Genomic DNA, 14,481 nt, shown 5'->3' with positions numbered 1-14,481 from the left:
ACAGTCTCATGGCACATGCTATGTATTTCGGTCTGCACTTCTTCTCCACCATGATAACTGGTATTACTTATGACGATGAAAGGAACAGAGAGTATTTATAGATGACAAGAAATACAACCATTCGACATTTTGGATGGGGAAAAAATACAACACCGAAATGCCATCTGTGTAAGAAGTTACGGACGGCAAAGAAAGGAAAGCTCTGAAGATAGGAGCCCAGATTTTTAAAAAGCCATTTATTTTAAAAAACTGGTTTGTCAAATCACATACACGAGCAAATACACAACTACCAAAGTGGCCCTGTAAACAGACACCAGTGGGGCGTTCACCACATAGTACCTGAAAAATACAGCTAAAAAAAAGGAGTCCGTTGAATATTTAATTTCAGATTCCTACTTGACTCCTGGTTGAATGGCTTTAGATTAGCATACCGTGAGTGAGAGGTAGAGTCCCAAGTATAACAGCTGATGCCTCAGGGCTCCATTTAAAAACAAAACGAAAAACGAAAACCATTTTCCCCTATGCACAAGGGAAGCCTAGCCTATTTTTTTTCCTTTGTGAAAACAGAAGCCAAGTTGCTCTTCCCAAATGGTTCAGCATTCCCAGTCAAGAAGTGTTGTGTGGTAACCCAGGTATTGTGCTTGTTGAGCTACTTAATTTTCTTCACCTTCTGATTCAGATTCTAGGAGAGAAGAAAGAAAGAAGTCAGGTATTTCTCCCCAGATTCCTTTACACAAGGTTGTGAGTTTTTAGTTGACCGCTTCCCCCTAAACATGCAACCCACGATCACCCCCGGATACTTTCGCCCCATTTATTATATACTTTATACAGAGTATCCATAACGTTTGCGTGCGATTTAAAATAGTGTGCAATTAAAATTGCACGCAAACTTTACGGATCCCTCATACACGAAGGCAGATAGCAACTTCTTACTCCTTTTTATTTTCAAGTGAACTTTGCCTTTCTAAAAACACAACATGCCTGTGTATGTGATTGGACAACAGAACTTTTAAAATTCTTGGGATCACCTAAAACAAACTTTTTATTCTTAGCTGGATTCATTCTCACCTATTACTATGCTTCACCTTCTGTTCCCATTTTAAACACCAGTCAACTGGCGAAGGTGATATAAAAACCTATATAATCTCATAATGTGCAAATACGCCAAATGTACTTTTTTATTTTCAAATCTTTGATTTCTTCCTCCTTGTCCTCCATGAGGGTGGATAATTTAATTTTCTTTAATCATGTAGAAATTTTTACTGCTTTGCTTTCATTTCAGAAAAGGGGCTAAGATGTGGCACTCCCCAGGCTATAGTATGGTGGCATCATAGCTCACAGCAACCTCAAACTCCTGCACTCAAGCGATCTTCTTGGTTCAGCCTCCACAGTAGCTGGGACTACAGGCATGTGCCAGCACACCTGCTTAATTTTCCTATTTTTAGGAGAGACGGAGTCTTGCTCTTGTTTAGGCTGGTCTCGAACTACTGAGCTCAAGCAATCCACCCACCTAGGCCTCTTCAGATTGCTGGGATTACAGGTGTGAGCCACAGCACCCTGCCAGAATGTATTTGTTTAAGGACAATCAAAGTTGTTAAACAGAGTCATACCTTCTTCTGCATTTTGTAACCACTCAACGAATTTCTTCATCTGGTCGAGAAAAACACTTTTGCCCTTAGCAACATGAGCTTCTTTGTACCATTTCAGTATTGCTTCTTCACTTAGAACATCGGCTGCAATGTCAAAGCAAAGATTCCAAGTTACTGCACAATCGTCAGGTTTTAAAACAACTTCCTGACTTCGTTTAATACCAAGCAAACTTTTAAAGTATGAAACGCTCTATTATGAAAGAATTCCATGTCTGAAACTTATCAAAGGGAAGAAACCAAGCTCTTTTCCATGTAGCAAGCACAGTGAGCTTAATAAAGGCTTTAGAGATGAAGATGGTGGCAAACATCGCATCAGGCATGATAGAACCCAAGTCTACAGGTCACACTGCCCTAAACTGGAAATCTCTTCCAGTGCTAATCTGCTGGTAGAAAGAAAGCAGGGTTACTTTATGATTTGGCAAATGAATCGGCAATTCCAGCATTTCGGAACACTCTGTGTCCTGCCAAGTTCAACCATATCTTGATTAAGAAACCATCTCCAATGACTGGTCTTTTAAGGGGATTTTCTTTTTTAGGAGAAAATAGCAAAGGAAAGAAAATACAGGTACATTTCTAATAAAAGTGTTAATTATCTAAAAATCGAGACTCTACGAATGTTCCTTGCAGGTTACCACTAATTGAGAAAATTTAATGTTAAAAATAAGGAGTATAAGAAAAGAACAGCCTACACACTCTGCCAACCTTCTAATTTGTTGTCTTTAGGATTTTGGAGTGGGAAATGAGATAGTAAATTAAAAGCACTCATTATTATTCCCACTGTATGCCCAGTCTGTTACAAATGCTGACAAATCCATGCAATCCTGATATATCACGTGAATAATGTCTTTTCAGTTAAGATATCATTTTGAGTTATGAAAATGACAGAAATGATTAAATATTGCTTTCATTAAGATTCCCCTCCTTCTTTTTAAAAAAAACTAAAAATTCTTGGTAAAGAACTTTTGAATTAAATTGACTACAAATGATCATGACTGGGTTTTAGAATATTTGTTATTTTTATCATTGAATATACTACATTTTGCAGAGGAAGGAAGAGGTTTGGATTTATTCATTTACAAGGACTGGATATTAAGGTTATAATCAGGGGTCCTAGATAGGATTTCTCTTTATCTTCTGGTTTTTTAGCTCCTTCTGTTTTCAGCTCTCCACTTAGAACAATGAAAGAAATTTCCATGAACCCTGAAAGCCTGATTTTCCTAGAGGTAAGGAGCAGGCAGTTAAGGCCTGAGGAAGTGACCCATTACTGCACAAGACTGTCTTAGAGAGATTTTTCCAGAACATTAACAGGGATTTTGGAAGTCCCTTTTATATAATTTGTAAATTATCTTTAAGATGCTTGTGACTTAGATCAGTAATTACCAAAGTATTCTGACCATGTTTCCTAATCAGTAGGACAATTTTGAGGTTCTGGACACCCAACATGTATGTTTGTGAGTTTATAAATTACATGCATGTACTACTGAATTATTATTATTATTCTTAATATAAAACAAAAAATAGAATAAAAAATATGACAAACATATAAAGGTGAATTTCATTTCTTTCTCCACACTTTAATGAATTGGAGATTTAAAAGATCTTTAATGATAAAAAGTACATGCTGGAAAGCCAATTTAGACTGCAGTTTATTTATTTATTTTTATCAAATCATAGCTGTGTACATTAATGCAATCATGGGGGACAGTGTGGTGTTTTCATATACAATTTGAAATATTTTCATCAAACTGGTTAACTTAGCCTTCATGTCATTTTCTCAGATAGAATTTATCTCAGGTTTCATTTTGAAGGTCAAGAGCTCACTGCTGTGTTTTATTGCCCCACAGAGGCTATATGAGGGCATGCAGCTGCTAAAATGGTTCAATGATAGTGCTTGTGAAAAGGAAGCTAAACAGGTTAATATGCGTTCAACGGATTATCCACTGAAAAATCAGATAAATGGTGCAACATTGAACTCTTGTAAGTTACCTGCACTTTTCCTATTGTCCTACCTTTTCTGACACCCTGTCTGTGAGGTTCAAGTTAGCAAATAACATGATGACTGTAATTCTTTGCTTTCTTCTATACCCTGAAATTCAGGAAGTCAGGGAGCATTTTGTTCATCTCATTTCCAGCATTTAATGTAAGACTGGCCATACAGGATGCATTCAACACACTGAGTACGATGAGTACGTTTACTACCTTGTTGAGAAAAATTAAATAGTTCTCAATTTATAGAGCTCTAATTTAAAATTTGGGAGGTCAAGAGGATTAAAGAGACAATCCAGTAAAAGTAGTTTGAGAATTGTTAAGCTTTACATAATGTTAGTTATTTGGACAGTTCAGTCTAAAACTATGTCACTTGGAACTTGTGAAATTCAGAATTTTGTTTATTAAAGATGTCACACAGGGACACAAGGCAAAAATAATTTACCCTGAGAATGCTGGGAATATATGCTGAGAAGGGCATTCACCTTTTTTTAGAACAAAAATAAGAAACTCCTTTTAGAAAAATTTGCATGAGGGACTTAATTTAACCTTAAAAAATTCTGTCAACAAGACGAGCCCATGATAGAGATAATAACAGTACTTGAGAAGGCAGTTTTGTATTGTTTAGCCCTCCATGCAGAGTCTATGGCACTTACCTTCAAGAAGAAAAGAAGAGAAATTATTTTTAAAAGGTCAATAATGTGATGTATGAAAGCTACCCATGATTCACTATTTCTTACTGTCTCAGAAATGTAAAAACCTAGATTTTAACACAGAAAATGCAAAATGACCACTTACCACTTTTTTCTTTGCTGAAAAGCATTATTTATCGCTTATTCACTTTTATATAAAAGATATAAAAATCTTTCAAAATGGCATTCCATTTAAGTAATTAGGTTTGCCAAAGAGGACAGGGAATGCTATCTCAAGTTTTGCGATGTACTCAAGTTCTGGGAATGCTGGTGGAGAGGTATGTGTATGTGTGTGTGTGGTGTGTATAAGGGAGAGGCAGAGAAATGAAAAAGGAACAACGGGTTCGGTTACATTTTTAAAAACCTACGTTGAAACAAAACGTTCCTGGTGATAAACAAAGAGAATCCACATCACTAGGTCAAAGAATTATTATTCAATCTTTGAACACATATACATGGAATCAATGATAAGTATATTCTTGAATGAGTTATTGTGGTTTGTGGAATTCACAAACTTTGGCCCCGGTATAACAGTCACAGCATCACCGGGAAGCTTGTTAAATGCAAATTCTTGGGGCCAACCCTGGACTTACCGAGTCCCTGAGGCACTTGTGTTCTAACTAGCTTTCCAGGTGACACTCAGGCACACTAGAGTGGGGAAAGGAGTGCTTTAAAACTCACTGTTCATCAAACCTCTCTTGGTAAAATACAGAACAAGAGCATCCAAATTCTTACAGAAACAAATCAAATTCATGTGTCTGGTGCACAAGTGCTTGGTGGGTAAGATAAGGTCAAAGTAAAAAAGTGGCAACAAGAGATCAGGGAAACACAGTAATGCTCTTCACAGTGGCGGGGAACAATCACTCCTCAGGGAGTCCGTGCGCTCCAGAGACAACGTAATTATTTCATTCAGGAAAACATACTCTGGGTATACCTTTGTGGAAAATAACAAAATTATCTAGGAAATAATATTTAAAATATCTCAGGGATAGGTTTTAGGTTTTCATTTTTAAAAAGTTTCCAGAATTTATTTCCAAAAACAACTAAGCCAGAATAAAACTGGTGCTGATGCTTCTTCTCCCTGTGTTCCCTGGGGCCGGCCCAGGCTTGCTGCAGACCTTACTAACTTTAAGTTATTTAGATGCTGATTGCCTACTTAATTAACGGCCTAAGGAAGATTTAATGCCTCTTTCTTTTTACTTCATGTGTCCACTTCTTGGGTTATTTTATAATTTCAGGTCACTGTCTCTTAGCATTTGGGGCTAAAGAATAAGAAAAATCTCGAAGTAGCTGCAGTAGTTATAGATGTTGGCATTCATGATTACAGGGAGAAATTAGAAGGATTTTAAGAGTTCATATATGACCTACATGCCATTAATGAAAGCAAATGGTTTGTCAATTCTTTTGTGAATCAAGTACAATAATAAAATGAGATGATCCTGAACATGAGGTTCAAACAACTATGTCTCAGTTAAAAAAAAACATCTGGTGAGAAACACTGTTTGGGTGGGTTAGTTTTTAAATGAGAAGGCAGCAAATTGTGTTGAGGCAACATTTGAAGAGTTGGCTTTTCTGTAATGGAAAAGACTGACCATTCTCCAAGCAAATGTAGATCTATCCAGAGGTCTCTGCACAGTCTTACAATTAGAGCCAGCTGAGCTTAGTAAACCCTGCTTCTCATCCTGGGGCGTTGGGTTCCATATGTGGATTGGCAATATGGCCTGCAAGTTTGGTGTTAATGGATCACTTTGAATATCATTTAGTGAGCTGCTACCTCATAACCACCCCACATCCAAGAAAACCTAACTCAGATACAGCCAGAGAAAACATCAATTACTGAACTTCAAAGGGGAATTGGCAGTCATCATTTTCTCTCACTGATACAATAATTATTGCTGAATATTCTAGTGGTCTGAAAACAGTAAAAGATTACCCAAGCTAAGATGCATGCATTTGAAGAATATATATGGCCAATTAAAATTCATTCTGAAATGCTAATAAGCATTGTAAGAATAGTTATTAATTTTTATATTCCAAATCCCCAAGTTATCATTCAAAACAGACACATTTAAGAATGCATCAAAGGGAAAACAAACATTTGGCTGGTATTAATTCATACTTTAATTTTACTGATAATATGCCATTATGAATAGAAAAATGTTTAAAATAATAATTTTCTAACATTCAAAATGTATCATTTTTTAAGTGCTCCTTTATCTCCCTCATAAAATTAGACAGAAAAAATAGTCCAAGATCATTTTTTATATGCTGTAGGTATAAAGACTGAGATCTGTGAAAACCTTTAGCATTCATTTTTAGTGCCAGTTGTCATGGCAACCTAATCCTTATAAATACAATGAAAAGACAGCAAATGTGAAAACCTAAAAATAGCCATTTCCTTGGGAAACAGGAGAATAGCTGGGCTAAATAACTAAAATACAAAATGACAAGGCTAATTATTTCAGTAATTTTCAAGTCATCTTTGTGGCACCTGAAAGGTTCTGAACATAACATATACAGCATTTTGATAATCATTGTTATTAGAGCTAATCCTTACCATTCAAAGAAAGACTCCTTTATATAATCACATATTTCGCCATCCTCAAGAAAAAAATAACCAGTTCATCACCAGTCTTCTGGCAACTTCCAGCAGTAGGAAGTGCCCATGAGCCTAGTGTGTGAGGAGATCCACCCACAGGGCGCTGTGCCTTCACTCTCTACATGACACAGTTGTCTCACTAGAACTTACACAAATCGGCATCTTGCTCTTCCCAAACAGAGACCCCAAGACCTTCTCTGCCTCATGACCTGCTCCACCCCTCAGAGAGCTTCAGTAGAACATAGAAACAAAATGGTAGAACAACATGGATGGATACCTTTATAGAAGAGAACCACGATCTTCTGAAAAGCTTTCATGAAGTGGATGTTGTCGTAACAATATTCCTGAACCTTCTGGAGGAGGATCAGCTCCGACTGGCCTTGGGAGCTGAACACAGCCAGTAGGGGAGCATATTGCTGGAACGCAAGCAGAGAGCAAACACCGTTACTTGCATGGGAGGTATAGGGATGAAGTCATAATATCTTGAAGTTTGCTTAGCAAACACTCACTTTTAGGGTTACTATCTTATCATTTTGTGCCTCGTCAAAATGAATGCTTTTTATCCCAGCAACTTACCAAATTTTTCTCACTATATCTGCTAAGAGACCCAATGTGAGAATCTGCCTCTATTAATGATAACATGCCTACTCTGTCTAATGGGTACTGTAAAAATGAGGTCATACCCTCATACCATATATCCAGTATATCAATGGAGTGTGGCCCTGCCATTGGAAGAGAGGGATTCTCCTTCCCTAGACATCCTAGACCCCTCACAGGTCAACTGTGTGGCTTTGTTTTTATGTTCCCTTGACCCAAATGTCTGTAGGCCAGTCCCTGATGTATTACCATTATTTCTCTAATACTCAATTTAATATTTATCTCTAGAAGGAGCTTCTTTGGATCACATTAACACATAGTTTACTCACTGCTATGTTCTCAGGAACACTGAGATTTATCTTTAACTTATATTCTGCCTATTGATGTCCACCTTTGACTTCCCAACTAAAGTGAAATTCTGAAGGCAGGATCCCAGTCTTTCCCTTGCATATAGAATTTACATAATTAGATGACTTCTTCATCATTTAGATACTTTTTCAAGTTCTAATATGGTTCACTTAAACAAAAATATTGCATTAGAGTTTTTGTTACATAGAACAGAAAGAAAGCCAAGGGTTAGACCGTATTTCCTTTTAACTTTTAAGACTGTATGAGGATTCTGTCCATTTCCTAACATAGTTTTAAATAAGAATTTATCCTTAGATATTTCATAAGCTGAAATACATCTGAAACATATTAGGGAGTGGCAAATTTGAAAAGAAAAAAATGTTAAATATATGTTTAGTCTGAGTTTCAGGGCAACGCAGTTGGAACTCATCTGTCATATTCGTAAAAGCTACAGCTGGCTGTGGCCGAGACAGTTCCCTGCTGAGACCTTCACCTTCAGGTGCTTGAGAGCCTGCTCTGCCACGAGCTCTTCCTTCTTGTTCCACTCAACGGCATTCATTATACAGGTCCACAGAAGCCCAATAACTGCTGTTTCGGGAAGATCATTCCTCTTCATTTCTTCTTTGACATAAAGCACCACCTATATTTCATGGAAAACATGCCAGAAAGGAAGAGGCAGATGGATAGATCCCCCCTCACTTCCTGGCCAGTAAAAGGTAAGATAAGAAATAATCTGCTTGGTTCCCTGTCTCCTGACACGCATACTCAGATGAGAAGATGGAGAGCAAATAGGATAATTTGTTCTCAAAGCAGATTTGATTTTAGTCTTCAAAATTCATAGGCTTAGCTTTTCTTAAGAACTGCTGATAACAGTGGAATAAGAGAGAATCTTTGTTTCCTGGGAGTTTTCTTTTCTTTTCTTTTTTTTATTTTGGCGCGAGTCTTGCTCTGTCATTCTGGGTAGAGTGAGAGTGCAGTGATGTCATCATAGCTTACAGCAACCTCAAACTCCTGGGCACAAGTGATCCTCCTGCTTCAGCCTCCTGAGGAGCTGGGACTACAGGAACTTACCACCATGCACAGCTAAGTTTTTCTATTTTTACTAGAGATGGTATCTGGCTTAGGTTGGTCTTGAACTCTGGAGTTCAAGCGATCTTTTCACCTCAGCCTCCTGGAATGCTAGGATTACAGGTGTGAGCCACTGTGCCTGGCCAAGTTGTTCCTTTGTAGAGTAGAACCTCCTTGGGTCTGGTATAGTGGGGATACCTGAGCCAGTTGGCCTTGCTTGGGATTTGAAGAAGGAAATAGAGCTGTGAATTTTTACTTTCATCTCTCAACTTAAAAAACTCTCAATGGGTTTGTGTACAAATCCATTCTCCATAATTTTTTCTTCAATTACTACTTGGGATGACCCTTGTGACCCATTTCAGTGAAAAGTTAGTTTGTAGATAACTGTTCAGTGCAAAGGCCCAGCAAATTGTTTTCCCCTTAGAATTATATATAACTATGTTTATTCTTAACCTGGACAGTATGAACTATAGATCTGCCAAGCTTAATACATTTCATATCAAGCTTATTTAAAACTGCTTTTTTTTCCTGGCTGGCTTGCCAAACAAACGAACAAACAAACAACCAAAAAAAAAAAAAAAGAAGAAGAAAAGAAAAAATAGAAAAAAGAAAACTGCTTTTTCCTCTTAAAATAAAATTCCAAATAGAGGTTAGGGCCTCAGAAGTGTATACTACTTTGTGAGTACAACACATTTTTTTTAATAGGTAGAAATGTCAGCTGTGGGTTGAGCAGCTTTCAAGAGCAGAAAGTGCTGGGAAGTCCCTCCTGAGCTGGTTGGAGGAAGCTCACAAGAAGGGTAATTTCTCAGATCTAAACAACTCTGCTAAGGGTGAAAAAAAAGAAAAGAAAAGAAAGAAAGAAGGGTGTTATCATAATGGTTTTTTGTTTTGCTTTTCTCTTATAGAAAATCATGTACAAGTTCTTACTTGGAGAAATATTATAGAATATACTGGTGACTGTGATGTCATGAGACTCAGGAATGAGTGCTGCTCTAACATCTTTATCTGCTGGGTGGTGCCAGCTTGGGGTTCTCCAGCCTTAAACCATGTGAGGAGCCTTCCAGGGCTTAGAGCATGGTAGAAGGCGGTGAGGATCAAGGCTTTGGGAGAAAGTAGAGAAAGGAAAGGACGTCCTTCAATTTAATTTTTTGATAGTCATGTGAAACTTTTTTAAAACTTCAAATAAAAGTGTCCTCCAGGCACATTAAAAAAAAGATGCATCATACTTTTTGAACTATAGCATGTATATATAAACTAACTCATAGTAAGTAAGTGAAACTAGTCTTAATAATCTACTGATCAAACCGGTTCATCCCATGATATAAATTCAAACTTTCCTTTTTCAAATAATAAGTCTGCATATTCATACACAGTAATGCACAAAAATCAAGTGCAGTTTCCAAACACTAACCAAATGCTTATGGAGTTTAGAATTTAAACTACATAAGCCTGAACAAGAGTGAGACCCCGTCTCTAGAAACAGCTGGTCACCTGTTGTCCCAACTACTCAGGAAGCTGAGGCCAGAGGGAGCCTAAGAATTCAACATTGCTGTGAGTTATGACGCCACTGCACTCTGCCAATGGTGACAAAGTGAGCCACTGTCTCAAAAAATCAAATAAATATAAAGTAAACTGTGTTGTCCAAAAATAATCTGCAATAAAATTAAGATCACCATATAATATTATTTAGCCTGATAGTGGATGGTCAGATCTATTTGACATGAAATATTCTGATAAAATAAGTCATTTGTGTGGAAATGACTATTAATGTCTGTAGGATTCTGAATCAATACTTTGAAACTGAGCTAAGTTTCGAGTGGGAACAGGTACATATTGTTTGCAGCAATACACACAAGAGCTGTTTTCTTTAGAGGGGAAGAGCTTGTGCTATACGGTCTCGTTACCTACTCTGCAGTGATGCCTGCCCACTGTCTCCTACCTCCTTGATTGGACATTCCTGAGAAAGACGCTCTTGGAGCTCCTTCTGCAGTTCCTTCCTGGTACCCAGGGACTGTTGGACTCGGAGGAAGTCGGAAAGCTCCTTTAGACCTGCATCAGTGAAGTATTTAGCAAAATGATCCACACTCTGTCTGTTAACTGGAAAGAGTTCCTTATGGAAAAAGGGAAAAAATATCATACAATTACAAGGGATTCAAATTTCAGAAAACGTAAAGGGAAAAATTTTCATTTCACTTAGGATATTTCTTATTTGGAAAAAAACCAAAAGAACTGGTTTTCAAAACAATAAATCTCTGGCATATTCACTGAGCCAAACACTTTCTAAAATCAGGCAGTTGTACAAAGAAAAAGTACTAAGCAACTTAGATAAACTAGCTCCAATCATTTGGAACCAATATTTCATTTTTCATCTACTTTAATCAGGTACGACATGTGTGAATGCAGAATTAAGTTTGCTAACTCAAATGCAAATAAGATAACTTTGGATAATGTCTGAATTATTTTAAACTGAGAAAAACTGAAATCATTAGATAATCACACTGTTTCACTGACTATTATCTCAAGGACCTCTACTCAACACTCTGAGAAATTGCTGCTAATATTCTAAAATATTATCTCAAGAGCTAGAGACTTTGCTATATTGATAGCTATTAATGACGGTGGTTCTCAGTTAAGTTTACAGCAAGATTTATTCTAAACTCACTGCTATAGTTTCACTCTCCCCTCCAAAACTCATGTCCAAACTTTCTCCATAGCATGGCAGCGTTGAGAGGTGGGGCTTTTAAGAAGTCATTGGCTTATCCTGGGAGGTGAATTGGTGGCTTTATAAGAAAAGAAAGGACTTGAAACAGTAGCCCAGCCCCTTGTTATGTGATAACTGGAGCCTTCTTGGGACTCTGGAGAGTCCCCACCAGCAATAAGGGCCTCGCTAGATGTAGACCCTTAACTTGGAGTTTGCAGCATCCATAACTGTAAAGGGTAAATTCCTTTTCTTAATAAATGACTCAGTTTCAAGTCATTTTTTTTAATGTGCCTTATTCCGTTATAAGCAGTAGAAAGAGACTAACACACCCACCCTACCAAGTCTTTGGTTTGTTACATAATTCGGGCGGAAAGTTAAAAAAAGAGAATACACTGTATATGAGCTGCTCTCATATTTTCACCTCATTTCCATTTTACCCTACACAGCTTGGCGGAGTCTTAGCAACACTTAGTCATGATCTAATCCTGTGTGAGTTCAGCACCCAACTATGAAATTAAGGCAAGTTTCAAAGTTCTCACATTTTTCAGAATGCTGCAGTCTAAAAAATAGATCCTAACTTTTTGCACTGGTTGGATTTGCATATATGTGGCCATTGGCTATGTGGCTGCAGTAAAAATCTCAGTAGAAAGATTTGTCATGGGTTTGTCACCATGTACAGGAACAACACAGCCTATGTCAGGACTCAGATTTCAATGTTCTCTGTATTACCATCCTATAATTTCCCCTGTTGAGTCATGCTTCAAAATGTCAGAACAGAGCTGGTGGGAGCAGCTATCAAACACGCATTCATGTTAAAGCAAACATTTCATTCTACTCTGAAATTGCATCACTGACATTTCCACTATCATTCAAGATTTACCAACCTTGCAGGTCAGAGACCTAATTTAATTTTATTGACCTTTTCCTATGAATCAAGATGTATTGGCACTTTATAACTGTGCAAAGTATAGATTTTTCTAGATGATAACCCAAGCTGCAACAAGGTTAAGCAGTGTGACCCACTTTATGCAGACAGAAATATTTAAAAACAAGCTCTGAGGCTCCCAAATCACTACTTATTTCACTACATTTTTCTTTCTTTCTTTCGAGACAGAGCCTCAAGCTGTTGCCCTGGGTAGAGTGCTGTGACATCATAGCTCACAGCAACCTCCAACTCCTGGGCTCAAGCGATTCTCCTGTCTCTGCCTCCCAAGTAGCTGGGACTACAGGTGCCCGCCATAACGCCCAGCTATTTTTTGGTTGCAGCCGTTATTGTTGTTTGGTGGGCCTGGGCTGGATTCGAACCCGCCAGCTCAGGTGTATGTGGCTGGCAACTTAGCCAGTTGAGCCACAGGTGCCGAGCCTCACTACATTTTTCTGACACGCAATACTCTATTCAAGAGAGGGTGCCTGCAAAGTCTGAGTTAAAATTATGTTCAGAGCAGTATGTCATCAAACGTATCACGAGCAGTTCATTTACAAACTCTATCCAAAGTCAGTATGAATGGCATTCACATATTCACATGTAATACAGTGGAACCTCCACAGCTGATCACCTCAAGTTGACCTAATTTTCTTTTTCTTTTCTTTTTTCACAGATAGAGTTTTACTCTGTCACCCTCAGCAGAGTGCCATAGCATCACAGCTCACAGCAACCGCCAGCTCCTGGGCTTAGGCAATTCTCTTGCCTCAGCCTCCCGAGTAGCTGGGACTACAGGCACCCGCCACAGTGCCCAGCTATTTCTTGTTTGCAGTTTGGCCAGGGCTAGGTTCAAACCCGCCACCCTCAGTGTATGAGCCTGGTGTCCTACTCACTGAGCCACAGGCGCCTCCCCATGTTGACCTAATTTTCATAGACCAGACACACACTGCATGCATCAGCAGAGTCAGCCTCGTTCCTCGTGTGGACCACCTAACTTCCGTGTGTTGTTTGTTACAGTCCCTTGGGTGGTCAACGTACAGATATTCTCCTCTATATTTAATACTATCATTCATACTAAACTGAGGTGAAGCCAGTCTAAATCACATCACGTCATTCTCTGGCTTGGAGCACAGTATTTAGAGAATGGGAGGAATTAGAGAAAACCCCACCCTGGTACAAATTTCCATCACCTCATCCCTAGAATAAGGCCTCCCGGCTTCTACCCTCGCTCCCAGGTCCATTCTTAGTACAATGGCTGGAGTGACTCTGTTGAGACTTAAAATTATAATATGTATAATTCTGCAGAGAAATTCCCCAAACCTTTTCATCTGGCTTGGGATAAAAGATCAAGTGCTGATCTCCTCCGTTCTTGCTCCTACCCACTCTCTCCCGGCTTTCTCCTGACATGTGTGCCCCAAGGCCTTTGCATTTTCTGTTCCCTTTTCCTGGAATACTCTTCCTTGAGATACCACATATCTCCACAACTCACTCCCCCCACCTCTTTCAGGTCTTTACACCAAGGTCACCTTTCCCCAGAGGCCTTCCCTGACCACTGCAAATTGCGTCCCACCTTCTGATGCTCTTTAGCTCTTCCCTACTTGATTTGTTCTCCATAGCACTTTTTACCTTTATGACAATACATGTTTTACTTGTTTAGTTTTTTGCCTGCTCCCCTGCAATAGAATGTAAGCCCCCAAAAGGAAAGGATCTGTTAGTTTGGTTCCTTTCAACACCTCTAGTTCCTGGAAAAGTATCTGGCAAATAATACAATCAGTAAATATTGATTTAACAAATAAAGGAAGGTAACAATGTCTTCAATTTCTTTTCTTTTGGCTCGGCGCCTGTGGCTCAAGCGGCTAAGGCGCCAGCCACATACACCTAAGGTGGCGGGTTCGAATCCCTAGCCTGGGCCCGCCAAA

The 14,481-nt window shown here is 38.6% G+C and overlaps 1 protein-coding gene across 1 annotated transcript in view; it reads right to left on the bottom strand.

Moving 5' to 3' along the window:
* Positions 1 to 216: 216 nt before the first annotated feature.
* Positions 217 to 14,481, bottom strand: part of BZW2 (basic leucine zipper and W2 domains 2) — a 57,328-nt gene continuing 43,063 nt past the window's right edge. The window contains exons 8-12 of the mRNA XM_003782725.2: positions 10,879 to 11,049; positions 8,365 to 8,511; positions 7,204 to 7,342; positions 1,611 to 1,733; positions 217 to 682 (exon numbers count right to left, since the gene is read on the bottom strand). Of these exons, the coding sequence (XP_003782773.1) occupies positions 654 to 682; positions 1,611 to 1,733; positions 7,204 to 7,342; positions 8,365 to 8,511; positions 10,879 to 11,049 (609 nt within the window). The 3' untranslated portion in view covers positions 217 to 653. The remainder of the gene's footprint in view (positions 683 to 1,610; positions 1,734 to 7,203; positions 7,343 to 8,364; positions 8,512 to 10,878; positions 11,050 to 14,481) is intronic.

The sequence above is a fragment of the Otolemur garnettii genome, unplaced genomic scaffold, assembly GCF_000181295.1.
Source record: "Otolemur garnettii isolate 467f Iridium unplaced genomic scaffold, OtoGar3 scaffold00005, whole genome shotgun sequence".
Classification (NCBI taxonomy): Eukaryota; Metazoa; Chordata; class Mammalia; order Primates; family Galagidae; genus Otolemur; species Otolemur garnettii.
This window is presented reverse-complemented; position numbering and strand designations above follow the sequence as displayed.